Source organism: Oncorhynchus clarkii, chromosome 18 (assembly GCF_045791955.1).
Source record: "Oncorhynchus clarkii lewisi isolate Uvic-CL-2024 chromosome 18, UVic_Ocla_1.0, whole genome shotgun sequence".
Lineage (NCBI taxonomy): Eukaryota > Metazoa > Chordata > Actinopteri > Salmoniformes > Salmonidae > Oncorhynchus > Oncorhynchus clarkii.
In genome coordinates this window covers 6,490,082-6,508,351 of record NC_092164.1, presented here as the reverse complement: position 1 = coordinate 6,508,351, position 18,270 = coordinate 6,490,082, and the positions used below count along the sequence as shown (strand labels likewise).

General features: G+C 40.1%; 1 protein-coding gene across 1 annotated transcript in view; it reads right to left on the bottom strand.

Annotated features, from left to right (window-relative positions):
- The window catches only part of LOC139372967 (OX-2 membrane glycoprotein-like), a 30,375-nt gene extending 22,462 nt beyond the window's left edge, over positions 1 to 7,913 (bottom strand). The window contains exons 1-4 of the mRNA XM_071112871.1: positions 7,832 to 7,913; positions 7,347 to 7,688; positions 6,226 to 6,552; positions 5,423 to 5,521 (exon numbers count right to left, since the gene is read on the bottom strand). Of these exons, the coding sequence (XP_070968972.1) occupies positions 5,423 to 5,521; positions 6,226 to 6,552; positions 7,347 to 7,688; positions 7,832 to 7,871 (808 nt within the window). The 5' untranslated portion in view covers positions 7,872 to 7,913. The remainder of the gene's footprint in view (positions 1 to 5,422; positions 5,522 to 6,225; positions 6,553 to 7,346; positions 7,689 to 7,831) is intronic.
- Positions 7,914 to 18,270: the final 10,357 nt, after the last annotated feature.

Here is an 18,270-nt window from a genome sequence, read left to right as displayed (position 1 = left end):
TAGCATTCAAATGCATAAAGTACTTTTGGGTGCCAGGGAAACTGTATGGAGTAAAAAATATATGAATTTCTTTAAAAATGTGGCAAAGTAAAATTGAATATTGTAAAGAAACGGAAAGAGTAAAAGTACAGATACAAAAAAACACAGATATAAACAGAATGTAGTGGAGTAGTTTAAATACATTTTTGTTAAGTAATTTACACCACTGGACTTGAAAGGAACACCGGTACCCCATGTATAAAGGAACACCGGTACCCCATGTATAAAGGAACACCGGTACCCCATGTATAAAGGAACACCGGTACCCCATGTATAAAGGAACACCGGTACCCCATGTATAAAGGAACACCGGTACCCCATGTATAAAGGAACACCGGTACCCCATGTATAAAGGAACACCAGTACCCCATGTATAAAGGAACACCGGTACCCCATGTATAAAGGAACACCGGTACCCCATGTATAAAGGAACACCGGTACCCCATGTATAAAGGAACACCGGTACCCCATGTATAAAGGAACACCGGTACCCCATGTATAAAGGAACACTGGTACCCCATGTATATAGCCTTGCTATTTTTATTTTACTGCTGATCTTTAATTACTTGTTACTTTTATTTCTTATTTTTTACTTAACACATTTTTCTTACAACTAAATTGTTGGTTAATTTAAGGGCTTCATTTCAGCATTTCACTGTAAGGTCTACACATGTAGTATTCGGCGCATGTGACAAATACAATTTGATTTGTTACACATGAAAAACATGTTGTGAACCTGGTGTGACATTATTGAAGCTGTGCTGACACCTAGTGGACATCAAGAAGACCTACACTACACACATTTTTATATATATATATATATATATATATATACACACACACACACACACACACACACTTTAACCTTAACACAGATGAGATGCTTTACATAAGTTGCTATTTTTTATTAGACACTAATATATATGTCCAATAAACAGACGTTCAAAAGTCGGAATGTAAAGCAAAAACGACTGGAAAGTTATTCAAAAGCAGGTGTAGTGAATCAAGCATCTTGGGGGTTACCTGAAATAGGTCAAAGTATATATTTGAAATGTTCTAATTTATTTTCTCTTTATTTAACTAGGCAAGATGAACTCAACAACATCGACATAGACACAAGTTACCTGCTATATTTGGGGGAACGGATTAACACAGAGAGAACTTGGCAAAATACAATGCATGCTTCTGTAGTACGAGTAGGTATATACAGTATCATCGGTAACAATTGTGTACAAGCCACCTAGCTAATAAAATACTGGGGCTTGCGGTCATTAGTTACATTTCAACCACAGCGATTCCCCAATTGAGGCGCAACAGAGTTCACCCGCAAATGTAGGAACACCGGAAATAATAACTAAACCAACGAATGAGAAATGGTGGAGGCTACCAGAACGAAGAGACATTTTTTCAGAATAAACGTGGTGAGTGAAAAACGTAATTACATAGCTCACTCCCTACCCGGTATCTCATTCTACTGTTATACGACTCTGTATGCGTTGTTTGTTGGCAACCTTGTTATTTACGAAGTTTTTGGAACGGATTCTTGTTGGAACGTTCCACAAATTATACCCACCCTCATTTATCTGTATAGTGGAAGATAAATTAAATAATGAATGCAGTGTATTGAAATAAATAGGGTTGACCCAGCCACAGACTGTTCTCTCTCCTACCACATGGCAAGCGGTACCAACCCCCCTTTGACGCTGCTGCTACTCTGTTAATCATATGCATAGTCACTTTAACTATACATTCATGTACATACTACCTTAATGCAGATAGTCCGGGTAGCCAATGTGCGGAGGCACCGGTTAGTCGGGCTAATTGTGTCCCGCCACCCACCAACCCCTTTCACCCCACTGCTACCGTTTATCATATACGCAGTCACTTTAACATACATGTACATACTACCTCAATCAACCCGCCTGTATATAGCCTCGCTACTGTTATTTATTTACTTAATACCTTTTTTTAAACTTAAAAATGGCACTGTTGGTTAGAGCCTGTCAGTAAGCATTTCACTGTAAGGTTTACTACACCTGTTGTATTCGGCGCACGTCACAAATAAACTTTGATTTGATTTGAAAGCACTTCATCAATTAAAATAAAAAGCTGACTAATGCAGTATATCATGCATAAAACTGATATTACTCACCTTTAGGGAGGACTAGTAGCTGAATAAACAGGTAGTTGCGGAGTGCAGGAGCCATGGTGAAAATGATTTTCCCTCCTGATTTAAATGGACCGTCACATAAGGATAACTTTTTGGCAGAAACCGCCCCTACACTGAAAGTGAAAGTAAACTCTGCTGGTGTATCACGGGTTTTAGTTGAGAAGGTTAATTAGTTGAACTCTTAAAATAGATAGGCGCTGACATATTACACAAATAGCCAAGGGAGCCTGGTGCAGCGCTATTAAACAACCTAGTCCTGATTGTGATGTTAGCCCTGATTTTAAATGGGGATGTTACTGTAAAACAAGGTGACGGGGAGCACATAATACATTTAAAGAACGATTTTGAATCTTAAACAATATAAAACATACAGATCAAGCGAGAATAATAACCTTATTTATTAACAGTGTCAAATCAAGTGGGGTAAAGCACAACATCCATGATCAAAATAAATACAAACAGGAACTAAAACGTGATACACGTAAATCTAGTGAACACAAGGTACAGTATATCAAACAATCAAAGTTCAAAACATTGTTATCATCACCATTATATTTTAAGGGCTGAAATACATTCATACATTGATAGAGGTGGTAAAACATCCATGTATCACTCACTATATGTAATAATAACAGCATAAACCTCACATTGCACTTGTGTCAATCATGTTTAAATGGATTCAAGTTCAATGAAATAGAAGGACAACATATACAAATATATTCTCCCCTGTCTTCTTCCTGGTGTGTCATAAAGTCAATTGTAGGTGGTCATGTGTTCTAATATAATATATTTCCTCACTGACAAACCTCATCTCAAAACTAAAGTGAAATTTCAAAACAAAAAAACAGTATTAGTGACATTACGTAATGTATAGTGCAGGTATAAATTAGCTTACATATGACCGGGGAAGAAATATGACACTGTCAACTCAAAAAGGTTGAATATATCTAGTACACATTGCATCTACCTGTCTCATTAGAAATGTTTGTCATAACCACATCCTTCTAAATGTAGGAGCTGGGCTAATAAAGAATACTAATGAAGAACAGGAAGGCCTGCACACTGTTCATGCTCCCAAGACTCCCAGACAGTCTCATCCTCATTCATGAATAGTAGTACTGTATCTTGCTAGTCGCCATGCATTTAATATGATCTTTGTCATACAATTAGAATATACTGTAATATTCTAAAGATGGATTAGTAGTCTGGTTGAGGCGTGTTAGTGGATCTCATCTCTTGAGGAACTGGGCTCTACTGCAACCGAACTCTAAATACCAACAGCGCTCCGATGCTCAATAAAAACCTCTGTCAGCTAAAGTACACAAGTATCGCAATCAACACAGACAAACATTTACACACTTTCCCCAAAAGCGTCCTGCTCGTCTGCTGTGGTTGCTGCTTGCCTGTAACCTGCCAGAGAGAACGTGAAGGTTAGACTTTACTGTAGGGAGTAAAGACATACAGCGCATTCAGAAAGTATTCAGACCCCTTGACTTTTTCTACATTTTGTTACAGCCTTATTCTAATATGGATAAATGTTTTCCGCCCTCAATCTACACACAATACACCATAATGACAAAGCAAAAACAGGTTTTTAGAAATGTTTGTAAATATATATTTTTTAAAGTATTCAGACCCTTTACTCAGTACTTTGCTGAAGGACATTTGGCAGCGATTACAGCCTCAAGTCTTCTTGGGTATGACGCTACAAGCTTGGCACACCTGTATTTGGGAAGTTTCTTCCATTCTTCTCTTCAGATCCTCTCAAGCTCTGACAGGTTGGATGCAGAGCTTCACTGCACAGCTATTTCCAGGTCTCTCCAGAGAATTTCGACCTGGTTCAAGTCCGGGCTCTGGCTGGGCCACTCAAGGACAGTCAGAGACTTGTCCCGAAGAAACTCCTGCGTTGTTTTGGCTGTGTGCTTAGGGTTGTTGTGCTGTTGAAAGGGGAACCTTCACCCTAGTCTGAGGTCCTGAACGTTCTGGAGCAGGTTTTCATCAAGGATTTCTTTACTTTTGTCCATTCTTCTTTCCCTCCTTTCTGACTAGTCTCCCAGTCCCTGCCGCTGGAAAATGCTTGGCATTCAGGCCAAAGAGTTCAATCTTTGTTTCATCAGACCAGAGAATCTTGTTTCTCATGGTTTGTGAGTACTTTATGTGCCTTTTGTCAAACTCCAAGTGGACTTTCATGTGTCTTTTACTGAGGAGTGGCTTCTGTCTGGTCACTCTACCGTAAAGGTCTGATTGGTGGAGTGCTACAGAGATGGTTGTCCTTCTGGAAGGTTCTCCCATCTCCACAGAGGAACTCTGGAGCTCTGTCAGAGTGACCAACGGGTTCTTGGTCACCTCCCTGATCAAGGCCCTTCTCCCCCAAATGTTCAGTTTGGCTGGTCGGTCAGCTCTAGGAAGAGTCTTGATGGTTCCAAACTTCTTCCATTTAAGAATGATGGAGGCCACAGTGTTATTGAGGACCTTCAATGCTGCAGACATTTTCTGCTACCCTTCACCAGATCTGTGCCTTGACACAATCCTGTCTCGGAGCTCTACGGACAATTCCTTCAACCTTATGGCTTGGTTTTTGCTCTGACATGCACTGTCAACTGTGGGACCTTATATAAACAGGTGTGTGCATTTCCAAATCATGTCCAATCAATTGAATTTACCACAGGTGGGCTCCAATCAAGTTGTAGAAAGATCTAAAGTATAATTAATGGAAACAGGAGGCACCGGAGCTCAATTTACAGTCTCATAGCAAAGGCTGAATACTTATGTAAATAAGGTATCTGTTTTTAGTTTTTTTTTATACATTTGCAAATATTTCTAAAAACCTGTTTTCGTTTTGTCATTATGGGGTATTGTGTGTAGACTGATGAAGTGGAAAAAACTATTTAATTAGAATAAGGCTGTAATGTAACAAAATGTGGTAAAAGGGAAGGGGTCTGAATACTTTCTGAATGCACAGTACACTTTATCAGTAACCATTCTAGAGCTCTAAGACATGACTCACCCACAGCTGATACTTCACACAGTTTATTTCACATATAAATGAGAGAGAGAGAGAGAGAGAGAGAGAGAGAGATGATACACTATGGTTCTGATTAGACATTCACTCAGTTGGTCTTTCTAAGGTGTTATTACATCTAGTCGTCTCTCATGACTGTTAAGCAAACCAGACTGACAAAGGTGACATCAGATAATCTTGTGCTGACTCACCTTTTTTCTTTTGAAGCATGACACTGCCGCAGATGACTAAAATGGAGATGATTAGGAACACTGGAATGCCAACCGTCCATGGGGATGTCCTCTTGTCATCTGGAAGGTGAAACATTTTTTTATTTTTTTTATTTAACTAGGCAAGTCAGTTAAGAACAAATTCTTATTTACAATGACAGCCTAGGAACAGTGGGTTAACTGCCTTGTTCAGGGGCAGAAGCACAGATTTTTACTTTGTCAGCTCTGGATTCGATCCAGCAACCTTTCAGTTACTGGCACAACGCTCCAACGCTGCCGCCCCTATGAAATTGCCGTGATCATGCATTTGGAGAGATCCATTTCTTGAGAAGAGGAAGCTGGGAATTGTACATCCTCTTTCCAAAGAAGTCTGTTTGAATAGCATGTTGATATGGATTTCACCCTTTAACATATCATCCATCCTTCATTTAGCTTCCCTGAGGGGCAGGAAACTACCCAGAACTCAATAAAACACCTGACTCTACAGGGAGTGACTCATGGTTCTTTACCACAGTAGTCAAAATGAAACTTAACTGGTGAGATTAGATAACAGCACTACTAGCATCACAACATTAGGCTCTTGCAACCAGCCTGATCTCATTGTGCTCACCATTCTGTTGGAATGTTAGAATAGTGAGCTGTCGCACGATCTGGCTGGTTCACTAGGCTATCCCAACATCATTGGGGATGATCTTTTCTCAATGTTGTTTTCAAGTTGAACCGTTCTGTACTGACATGCTAAAAGTGTATGGTCTAAAAGTATATGACACGTCAACATTACGTACCCTCTTCAACCTCCCTCTTTCCAGGGAGAATAGGAAGCAAGACCCGCTCGTGTCTCTGTGTCCTCATCCCATTGTTTACGATACAGTCCACGTATCCCCCGGAGCCTGGCAACAGTTGGAGGGTGATGTTGCTATTGGCTGTGACAGTTTGGTCTTTGTTAATGACAGTCCAGTTGTTAGGTGTCTTTATGAGTGCTGCAGCAGATAAGTTCCATTGGATCCAAGGTGCTGGTTTACCTGTGGCAGAGCAGCTGACCACAACTTCCATGTCTGCTTTAGGTTCAGTGCTGGGGACTTTGTGCATTGTGGCTCTCACTTCAGATAAACCTTTGAATAGATGAAACAGGGAATATTAGATCATATTGATTTAATTTATTTTACAAAGCAGGTCAATTAAGAATAAATTATTATTTACAATGACAGCCAAAGGAATCCTGTGGCGCAGAGGGCGGGGTTTAAAAGTCTAGGACAAGACAGTCAACACAATAAATCTGAGAAGTCATAATTCCATTTCATATTTTGGTTAGAAAGGCTTAATAAACCCTTAGCCCATACTGTATGATTCAGAAATCATGCCTTAGCAAAGGTCCCACTGTAAGACTTTTCTGTCATTTCAACAGTAAAACACTGTAGGATCCATAGGATAACACCATAAATGGGATGTTTTTCTTACATGTATATTTCAGGCAGAATTTCACTGTAAATTTGCAGCAATATCCTGACACCAGAGTTGGCATCTTAATACTGTAATTTTGTTTTACAGTACCATTTTCCTTACTGTAAAACATTACAGCATCCATTTACATTTACTGCAAGTATGCTGTAATATGTCTTTACACTAAGGAAAATAGTACTGTAAAACATATTACAGCATCTCTGCTAATTTATGATTTTGCTCATAAATTAGTTGTGAAGCATATATGTATTGCTAAGACTTTATGAATACTGTATAACAGTGTTTTCCCCAAAATGATTCTCTCCAAGAATACCCCCAGAGACTTTTTAGGCTCCTGTACTACCAGCACACCTGATTCAACTAGGCCTAATCAAGGGTTGGATAATTCGTTGAGCAGTTAGTTAATAAATTAGTAACTAGTAAATTAGTTAATTAGTTGACTAACCTTGAACGGTAAGACAAATCTGCTTGCGTATTGAACCACTCGGGTAAACATTGAAGGAACAAATATAGCAGGCGTCGTCCGACCATGTTACGTTCTTCACGGTAATAGACGTTGAGTTGAGAGATGCTTCCGTGAAAACCATCTTGCCTCGGTGCGGGTCTATGATTTGAGCTCCAAACCGCTTGCTGTAGGTGGCCAGATTCTCCACCGAGTCGTCTTTGAACAGCCTCTGCCAGGTGACTTGCAGCACACCTGTCGGGTCCGCATGAGTGCAGGTATATGATGCGTCGGCATTGAAGTCAACCCTGGTGTCTCCTCTAGCTACGACGTTGACAGAGACGGCTAGAAATGGAAGAAGGAATGTTAACAGGTAAATAAAAAAAAGTTTAGCCTTACAAAAAAATCAATGGCCTGTCAAAAGTGGGAAATGTTCCTTTATCAATACGAGCAGAATCAACTGGTCAGATCCATGGAAAATAACGTACCTTCAGACAGCACGCATAAGATAATTAGGTAAGTGTTCATTCTCAGCGGGTGAATGTTAACAAGATCATTCTGTTTCTGGCGTTGGACCTTTAAATATTGGTGAGGTGAAAGTGAAAGTTATAGCGGCTGGCGTTGGGAGTTAGTAACATTAAGGTAACCCTTTGTTTCAGGTAACCAATGTGATATACTGTAGAATAAACATCGAGAATGAAGTTATCACGGAACTAGAATGAGTAAGTGATTACATTTCTATGGAAGAAACGAGTTTGTTCTAGTATTTCTGTGTGGCTCACAATAAGCTTAATGTCATACTGTAGCTGCACTAAATATAACCAGAAATGTGAAAAATACTGCATGTCTTTGTAGTTGATATACAGGGCCTAAAATGAACACCCGCCATCTGTGTGCAGATTTTGGCATTTGCGGGTAAAGATGTCTATTTCACCAGCCATGTTGACGGGTTGTCATGGCTCCACAGTGCGAGCATTTCACTCGCATTTGTGAATTTAAAAAAAATGTCAAGTATGATCACATCTATAGTTAAATAAATGCTGCAACAGCTGTTGTCAGAGTATTTCTGCCGTTTTGTTTCATAGCTGGTAAATTCATCGCACAAAGTCAAAGAACTACGAATCTTAAATAGCCTATTCCACCTCGCGCTGCAACACTGCCTGGCTACAGGCCTTTCTCACGTGAAGAGCGGAGTGAAAGATACATTTCCATACTCTGTGCACAAGGCATAAATAATTGCTCTAATTTACTTGGAAAAAAATACTATTGAAGTGACAACTAGTCCGTGTGTTTCTTGGCTATTTACATTGTTTTGTTCACAAGCTAGGTTGATTTTGTATGTTTGAGTTTCAACTGCTAGGGAAGAGAAAACAACGCTTCTAAATATCAGACTGACTAGAGTCACGTTACCGCGGTAATCTCCCGTCCTTAAAGGGGCAGGGAATATTGTTTGTCTCATCTTTTGGTTATAAGACGAAGCTGGGCCTCCCGGGTGGTGTGCTAGCTGTGCCACCAGAGACTCTGGGTTCGAGCCCAGGCTCTGTCACAGCCGGCCGCGACCGGGAGGTCCATGGGTCGACGCACAATTGGCCTAGCGTTGTCCGGGTTAGGGAGGGTTTGGCCGGTAGCGATATCCTTGTCTCATCGCGCACTAGCGACTCCTGTGGCGGGCCGGGCGCACTGCACAATTGGCCTAGCGCTAACCAGGTCGCCAGGTGCACGGTGTTTCCTCTGCACACATCAACAACAGTCACCCACGAAGCATCGTTACCCATCGCTCCACAAAAGCCGCGTCCCTTGCAGAGCAAGGGGAACCACTACTTCAAGGTCTCAGAGCAAGTGACGTCACTGATTGAAACACTATTTAGCGCGCATCACCGCTAACTAGCTAGCCGTTTCACATCTGTTACATTTACTATGTTATATCTATTAGACCAGACTGGTGGTAAGGGTCATGTGCATGCTGAGGGGATGTGCAGTGAGTGACTTTGTTCCCACATGTCAAAGCAAAAGGAGAACTTCGCAACATGACCACTGCCCCAGAGTCTTGTATCCAAGAGTCTTGTATCCAAGAGTCTTGTATCCAGAAGGCATTATTGAAAAGGTGCAACTGAAAGATCTGTGAATTTATCACTAGAAGCTAATGTCATAACTAGAGGTCGACCGATTTAATTGGAATGGCCGATTTAATTAGGGCCGATTTCAAGTTGTCATAACAATCGGAAATCTGTATTTTTGGGCACCGATTTGGCCAATTTTGTGTTTGTTTTACACCTTTATTTAATCTTTATTTAACTAGGTAAGTCAATTAAGAACATTCTTATTTTCAATGACGCCTAGAAACAGTGGGTTATCTGCCTCGTTCAGGGGCAGAATGACAGATTTTCACCTTGTCAGCTCGGGGGATCCAATCTTGCAACATTCCAGTTAACTAGTCCAATGCAATAACGACCTGCCTCTTGTTGCACTCCACAAGGAGACTGCCTGTTACACGAATGCAGTAAGCCAAGGTAAATTGCTAGCTAGCATTAAACTTATCTTATAAAAACAATCAATCAATCATAATCACTAGTTAACTACACATGGTTGATGATATTACTAGATATTATCTAGCGTGTCCTGCGTTGCATATAATCTGACTGAGCATACAAGCATACAAGTATCTAAGTATCTGACTGAGCGGTGGTAGGCAGAAGCAGGCGAGTAAACATTCATTCAAACAGCACTTTCTTTGCGTTTTGCCAGCAGCTCTTCCTTGTGTGTCAAGCATTGCGCTGTTTATGACTTCAAGCATATCAACTCCCGAGATGAGGCTGGTGTAACCGAAGTGATATGGCTAGCTAGTTAGCGCACGGCTAATAGCGTTTCAAACGTCACTCGCTCTGAGCCATGGAGTTGTTGTTTCCCTTGCTCTGAATGGGTAACGATGCTTCGAGGGTGGCTGTTGTCGTTGTGTTCCTGGTTCCAGCCCAGGGAGGAGCGAGGAGAGGGACGGAAGCTATACTGTTACACTGGCAATACTAAAGTGCCTATAAGAACATCCAATAGTCAAAGGTTAATGACATGCAAATGGTATAGAGGGAAATAGTCCTATAATTCCTATAATAACTACAACCTAAAACTTCTTACCTGGGAATATTGAAGACTCAAAAGGAACCACCAGCTTTCATATGTTCTTCTGTTCTGAGCAAGGAACTTAAACGTTAGCTTTCTTACATGGCACATATTGCACCTTTACTTTCTTCTCCAAAACTTTATTTTTGCATTATTTAAACCAAATTTAACATGTTTCATTATTTATTTGAGGCTAAATTGATTTTATTGATCTATTATATTAAGTTAAAATACGTGTTCATTCAGTATTGTTGTAATTGTCATTATTCCAAATAAAAATATTTAAAAATCTGTATCAGTATCGGCTTTTTTTGGTCCTCCAATAATCAGTATAGGTATCTACGTTCAAAAATCATGAAACGCTATTTCACTTCGGTTACACCAGCCTCATCTCGGGAGTTGATAGGCTTGAAGTCATAAACAGCGCAATGCTTGACGCACAATGAAGAGCTGCTGGCAAAACGCAATTAAAGTGCTGTTTGAATGAATGTTTACCGGCCTGCTTCTGCCTACCACCGCTCAGTCAGATACGTAGATACTTGTATGCTCAGTCAGATTATACGCAACGCAGGACACGCTAGATAATATCTAGTAATATCATCAACCATGTGTAGTTAACTAGTGATTATGATTGATTGATTTGTTTTTTATAAGACTAGTTTAATGCTAGCTAGCAATTTACCTTGGCTTACTGCATTCGTGTAACAGGCAGTCAGTCTCCTTGTGGAGTGCAACAAGAGGCAGGTCGTTATTGCGTTGGACTAGTTAACTGGAATGTTGCAAGATTGGATCCCCCGAGCTGACAAGGTGAAAATCTGTCATTCTGCCCCTGAACGAGGCAGTTAACCCACCGTTCCTAGGCCGTCATTGAAAATAAGAATGTGTTCTTAACTGACTTACCTAGTTAAATAAAGATTAAATAAAGGTGTAAAAAAAAAAATCTGCAAAATCGGTGTCCAAAAATACAGATTTCCGATTGTTATGAGAACTTGAAATAGGCCCTAATTAATCGGTCATTCCGATTAATCGGTGGACCTCTAGTCAGAATGATACTTACAGTAGCCACTCCTTATCTGATGACTAAGCTACTGTAAACTTTGATATCCTGTGATTGTGTTGAAATGTGTACTGAGTCATCAGGTAGAACTGTAGGTAGCCTAGAGTTAGAGAGGTGGACCAGTAACTAGAATGGTTGCTGGTTCGATTCACAGGTCCATCAGGAAATACAGTATGATGCTGCACCACAGCTGACACGGACCCTCAGGGTATGCATATGTCAGAGTTTACAGTGTCAAAACACTGTATGGTGCCAACTGGATGTGTGTAGTTGCCATAGAAACCCCTGAAAGGAGAAATAGAGCAGCAAGGTGTTTTTAATCTGAACAAAACATTTTCATTATATCTTGGGAAGTACCTGCCTCATATTCTGGTTGGCTGGTGTGGTCTTGTGTTACTGTGGTGACATTGATACATGTGAAGCTGTCTCACTCAACCAGAGGATGACTCCAGCTGCATCTCAATGCTTAAATCTAGAAACACAGACACTGAAGACAGACAATACACTTTCTGAAGTATACATCTTTCTTTTATCAATTAATGTAGCATTTCCAGCATATGGACCATAAGGTACAGAACAAGTAGCAAACACTAGGTGGCACAACAATAAAAAGGTATGGATAGAACATTCTGGACACAATCAGACGATGCAAGAGAATAAAGTAGACGGCCTGGGTCATGGATAATTGTTGTTTGTTGAATGATTGCTCTGTTTTGATCTATTTTTGCTGCCCTCTTTTTAAAACATTTTTTTTATGCATAACCCTGATGTTGGGACTGGCCAGAGTACTTTAATAACCACAGCAAGTTCCAAACCAATAGCCTGCTAATGCTCCACCCCAGAAGCTAAACATGCCTATACTTAATTCATAGGCCTAAAAGATAAGAACAGAAAATACAACTGTAACAAGAATAGCAGCATACATTTCAGTCAATTTACATAATTAAACGTTTTACAATGTGGGAAATGATGACTCCATATTATGGGAATAGGGTGAGGATTTTATTTCATGTCATAGAGGTTTACAGTTTTCACCACATGCTTCTCAGATGCCCAAAGTATGTGCGATTCTGGTAATTGAGTCAGCAGGAAGTTCCCCCGATGCTGGTCCTGAGTCTCTCTCCGGTGTTAGAGGTCGGGGTCATGCCCGTCATGCCAAGGAGATTCATTACTTTGTTGCATCATGACTTTGTTCCCACAATTGAAAAACATTATATAATTGTACCAAGTAGCTTAGCTATGTGGCCCAACAGGAGGTCTGAGTCGGGTTTACTGTAGAAAAGAGTCAAATGAAAGAGGAACCATCTGGGCTGGAGGTTTATTACAGTACTCTGTCCACTCACAACCTCAGGGTTGTGCTTTAAAATAATGTGTGTGACTGTCCTTGCCTTTTAGTTCTTTGTGACATGTTTTGTGTTTTTTTCAGACCCCAGGAAGAGTAGCTGCTGCCTCTGCAAAATCTAATGGGGATTCTAATAAACAAATATGCTGACTCCAAATCCAGGAAGGATACGCAGTCAGAAAGATACTTACATGAGGCGCTCCTTATCTGATGACTAGACTGCTCTGGTAAAACTGTAGTTAACCTAGAGCAGTGGTCAACAACCTTTTCTGAGTCAAGGAAACTGCAGACACGGTGATCTGAGCTATCTGATTGGACAGCGGTAGTCCTATAGGTGCACTTGATTTGCTCTTTGGGCCTGCCTGGTAGGTGGAGTTCTACCTTCTAGGGCTGCTGAATCAAGTGTACCTACCGCCATCGGTGTGAAATGAAGAAAAAAAATAGGAAGGCAAGGCTTTATCACAGTTTTTTTTACAGAAATGTTTGGTGATCGACTAGGAATGCCTTGGAGATTGACCATTCGATCGCGATTGACCGGTTGGTGTAGAGGAGGCAGGCCAGCAACTGGAGGGTTGCTGGTTCGAATCCCATGTCTGTCAAGAAAGATGTCTGGCTAGAAATCTTTTGCATTTTAACAATTTTCCTGCAATTCTACACTTAAAGGTGCAATATGCAGAAATACCAATTTCCTGGTTGCTAAAATTCTAGTAGTTCACCTAATTTCAGTTTGTGACTAAACAAGCAATGTTTAGTGTAGAGAATAATCTAAACCACTGTGAAATATATTTTTATTAAACCAAAAATATTGTGTTTTCAGATGTTTGAAGCATGTGTACAAAGCAATGTTTGTCAGACCATGAGACATCCCAAAACATCTTCTCACAAAACCGTCAGTAGTCTGAATGGTTTAGCCTACAAATTATTAGGACCCCTCTATGGAAAGATGGCTCTCATGTTCTCCGTTTTGCTTGGGACGTCTTGGATTGGTACGTTTGAACAGTTTTGGCTACAGACTAATATGAAAGGTGGAAAGGTTAGACCTCGTGGAAAGGTGAGACTCTCACGAACACTTACATGTTGGTTGATTTGCTCTGCTCTAGGACGCTCACAAGACTCGTCTGAGGGTCCCCGGTACCAGATTTAAAAAATGAATGGAAGTATATATGGAGACTGTTTAGCGGCAAAAAAAATGTGCCAACCAGTTGTTACTGGAGTACATGAAGAGAAGTGATATTTTCAGGGAAGGGGGCGTTAGAGGAGACACATCATACTCATCGTCGCCATCTCGAACACACAGGGTGTAATCAAGCGGATGACTTTTGTTAAGTCGGTGACCATCACCAAATCGAGGTGTGTTGCATTATGGGGATCAAAATTATCTGACTTTCGCCTACATGTCGACTGCATTAACTTTTCTGCAGTTACCCTTCACCAACTTCATCCTGCAGCAATAGCATGCATGGTGGGAGGCTCTATTGTCAACCAATCATTAGCTGTTTTTTACTCACCCAAACGTGACCAAAGACATGACTGAAACAGGAAGCAATTTTGCTATGATTCATACAGATCTATACAAATTAATGTTATGTTTCAGGCACTCTCTCACTAATTGATTGTACACTCATATGATTTCAGTTTGTGAGTGTGTGATATGGGGGTTGGAAACTTTTTATAAACAACGCCAACTCTTCCATGTTGGTCTGAGCCTTGCTAGTGTCTGACTTTCGGCTTTTACAGTAGATGTCACATTGGAATTAGCTCTGTACCTTTTGGTCGGTCAGATATATCAATTGTGCTACTGTTTACTTACTGAAAGACCTGAAAGAGGAGCGATATTAGAGTAATATTTTTTTTTGACTTTACATTGTTTTCAGTGAATGTAATATTTTATTCCTAATTAATTTATTTCAGCTCAGTGGAAAGCTTCTTTAGACCCCATTTTTGTATTGTAATTTCCTTAGTCATGTGCTCCCTCTGCTGGTACAACACGTGATGTTGGTTCTCTGTGACCAGTAACTGTGTATGATACTGGCAGTACATTTTACTTTTACTATGGAGAACATGGAGCATTTTTTTGTTTTGAATTGTACATTTAGTACGCGGTAAATTTCCATGTGCCACTCCGGCCTCCCAGAGTGGCTCGCTTGTAGGCGTGCTTGCAGCATATAGCAAGCAGCATGTTTGATTGTGCGTCAAGAATTCAGCATAGCAAGTTTGCATGAAGGTCTAGTTATTAAATAGTTTCATAAATGTTATGTTTAATGTATTTATTCCCAGGTAAATAGTAATACGCTCTAACCGCTCTGGTGACAAACAAACTTTGGCAATAATATTCTCTATTCACATTCTCTACTGGCTGAAATTAAGTCTCATTTGATTAAATAGTACACTTATCCTGTGTTTATCAGATCAATGCAGATGAAGGAAATTAAATATTGAGATGTACCTGTTTTAGAGTACTTACATGATGCATAGGAAGTGTAGTGTACTGTTTTTTAAAATTATATTTCTGTATTTACAAATCAGCCTTTAACTAGTTAAATCCTGTTGCTAGTCTATTGCATAGTTACAATGTGTAACCATTGATGTCCCAGGACCAAGATTGGTAAACACTGTTTAAGTGTATAATTGTAATACAAACATGCAGATACAGCTAGCTACACATCCGTAGGCATACGTGTATTTTTATCCTCTACTGCACAATAAGCAAGAAAACAGTTCGCTAGCTACGTTACTTCATCTGCATTGCATGGCAAATATTAGCAAGGCAAGTTTACAAAATTGTACATTAAATTTGCAGTAAATAAATGCTTTAGCTAGCTAGATTCTTTACACCCACTGTTTCAAAAGACGACAGCCTGGTTTGCTGGTTGTTTCAGGAGTCCCTAAAACATTAAACAACCAGAATTACAATTTCCTACTCATGTCACAACACCCATACAGCTAGCCAGCTAATGTTAGCTAGTCAGCTAGCTTGCTAAATCACGATTTTCGTAAATTAACTCCATGACAAAAGCATATGCATAATCGTTAGTCTCTACATTAACTAACATATTCCTCTCAACTGTACGTACATACATGATACGTTATCACTTCCTAATATTTTTGTCAGCCATCTTTACTGAAGAAAGTCTCCAGCGTTGGGTTGCATAGCGTCATATTCGTCATGGAAACCACTCGATATGATTGGTCATCGCCCAGCGGTCGCCGCTGGTGTTTTGCGTCAAAGTTGGGAAAAGTTTTTATTTTTCACCGCCTCCCAAGCCGTCGCCGCTTTCTCACCGCTTCCCTTCCATTGAAAATGAATTGGATGCGGAGTTTCATAATTAACCGGCAACACGTGTAAGAGTACACAAATGGTCAGACACGGATCATCTCTGCTGCTTATTCGATCCCTACAGAATACATTTTTACCATGGCTCCTCACGTCTACCCGTTTGTTCTGCTGATAGCTCTCTCCGAAGGTAAGTTGAATTTGTTTTATTGATAATATACTGCATTTGACAGCCACTTCGAAATTGGCACAATATATTAGACCACGAGGAACATTTTAATTCAACATGATAATGTGAACTGGTTTGAAGCATCTAAGGTCCAGCCAGGGCCTGAAAATAATTAATTTAATGAATTGCTTACTATTTATGTGAAATGTTGTATTGAATATATGTTTAAAACTGTTATTTTGTGCAATGCTGGCTCCATCCAATGATTGCATCTTACTGAACTGTTATTATCCAAAAACGACTATCTTTGAGTCAGACTTTTTCCTTCAAATTCGGGGTGTAGCCATGGGCTCCTCCTTTTCCTCCCAACTATGCAAACCTGTATGTGGGACAATTTTAGGAAGCACTCCTTTACAAAACAGAGACGCGCCCCCTACTTTCCTATGGAAAAGAGACATAGATGCTGTCTTTGTGCTCTGGGAAGGAAGTCAGCAGGAACTAAATACATTCCAAACTCTATTAAACAAGAGCCCCAAATACCTCAAATTCACCATGCAGACTGATGAGAGAAAAATAAACTACCTGGACTTATGGATCATCAAAGAGAAGGATGCATTACACACAGACTTCTACACAAAGCCCACAGACCACAATCCCCTGCTATGTGCGGACAGTATCCTTCCCCTCTATAATGGTCTACCATACAGTCAGTTGTGCAGGGTTAAACACATCTGTGGCCACCAGACAGATTGACAGCAATAAAATTGATTTCCATTGATCATTTTTGTGTGATTTTGTTGTCAGCACATTCAACTATGTAAAGAAAAAAGTATTTAATAAGAATATTTCATTCATTCAGATCTAGGATGTGTTATTTTAGTGTTCCCTTTATTTTTTTGAGCAGTGTATATTCAATATGCTATAAACGATTGTTTTTGTAACAGTTTCACTCAATTCATTCTAATTAACTTAATAATTATCACACACTCCTCACTTTTGTCATTGGTTGCACTAATTGCACTGTTTGTCTACATAACCTGGTTCAAGCATTCATGACATTACCCTGAAAAAGGCACAGTGATGCTGAAACATTGGTGATTTGCCAAGTAAATGTATGTATGGAGTGTGCAACTCTTTATTTTTTGTTATAGCTTAAAGTTTATTCGCCGTTAGTCAGCACCTCTACATAACTTTCTCTGGGTGTGCGCTAGCTCATGTTTTTTTAAATTCAACTTTAATAATTCAACACATGAACCCATACTGCAGTCAGTTTAAAAGCCCCTTCATTCATAACGTCATCCTACTGTACCTAGACTATTATAGACTAGTTCTGTACTCCCCCCTTCTGGCCATTCTGAGTACTACACCACTATATTGTATAAAATCTAATTGTATTTGTCACATGCTTCGTAGACAACAGGTGTAGACTAACAATTAAATGCTTACTTAACTGTAACTTTCCAACAATGCAGAGTTTAAGATAAGGTTAATAAATAAATATAAAAGAATAGTGACACAAGGAATAAATCCACAGTGAATAACAGGAATACCACAACAGTCAATGTGCAGGGTACAAGGTAATTGGGGTAAAGTGACTAGGCAACAGGATAGACAGTAGCAGCAGTGTGTGTGTGTGTGTGTGTGTGTGTTGGGATGTCAGTGTAAGGATGTGACTGTGTGGGTGGAGTCCTGTGTGTTTGTGTTGGGGTGTCTGTAAATATGTGTGGGTGGAGTCCTGTGTGTGTTGGGGTGTCAGTATGTGTGGGTGGAGTCCTGTGTGTGTGCATAGAGTCAGTGCAAGAAAGGGTCATTGCAGGTAGTCCGGGTAGCCATTTGATTAGATATTTAGCAGTCTTGTTTAGAAGTCTTATGGCACGGCGGTAGAAGTAGTAAAGGGTCCTGTTGGTTCCAGACTTGGTGCATTGGTACCGCTTGCTGTGTGGTAGCAGAGAGAACAGTCTGTGGCTTGGG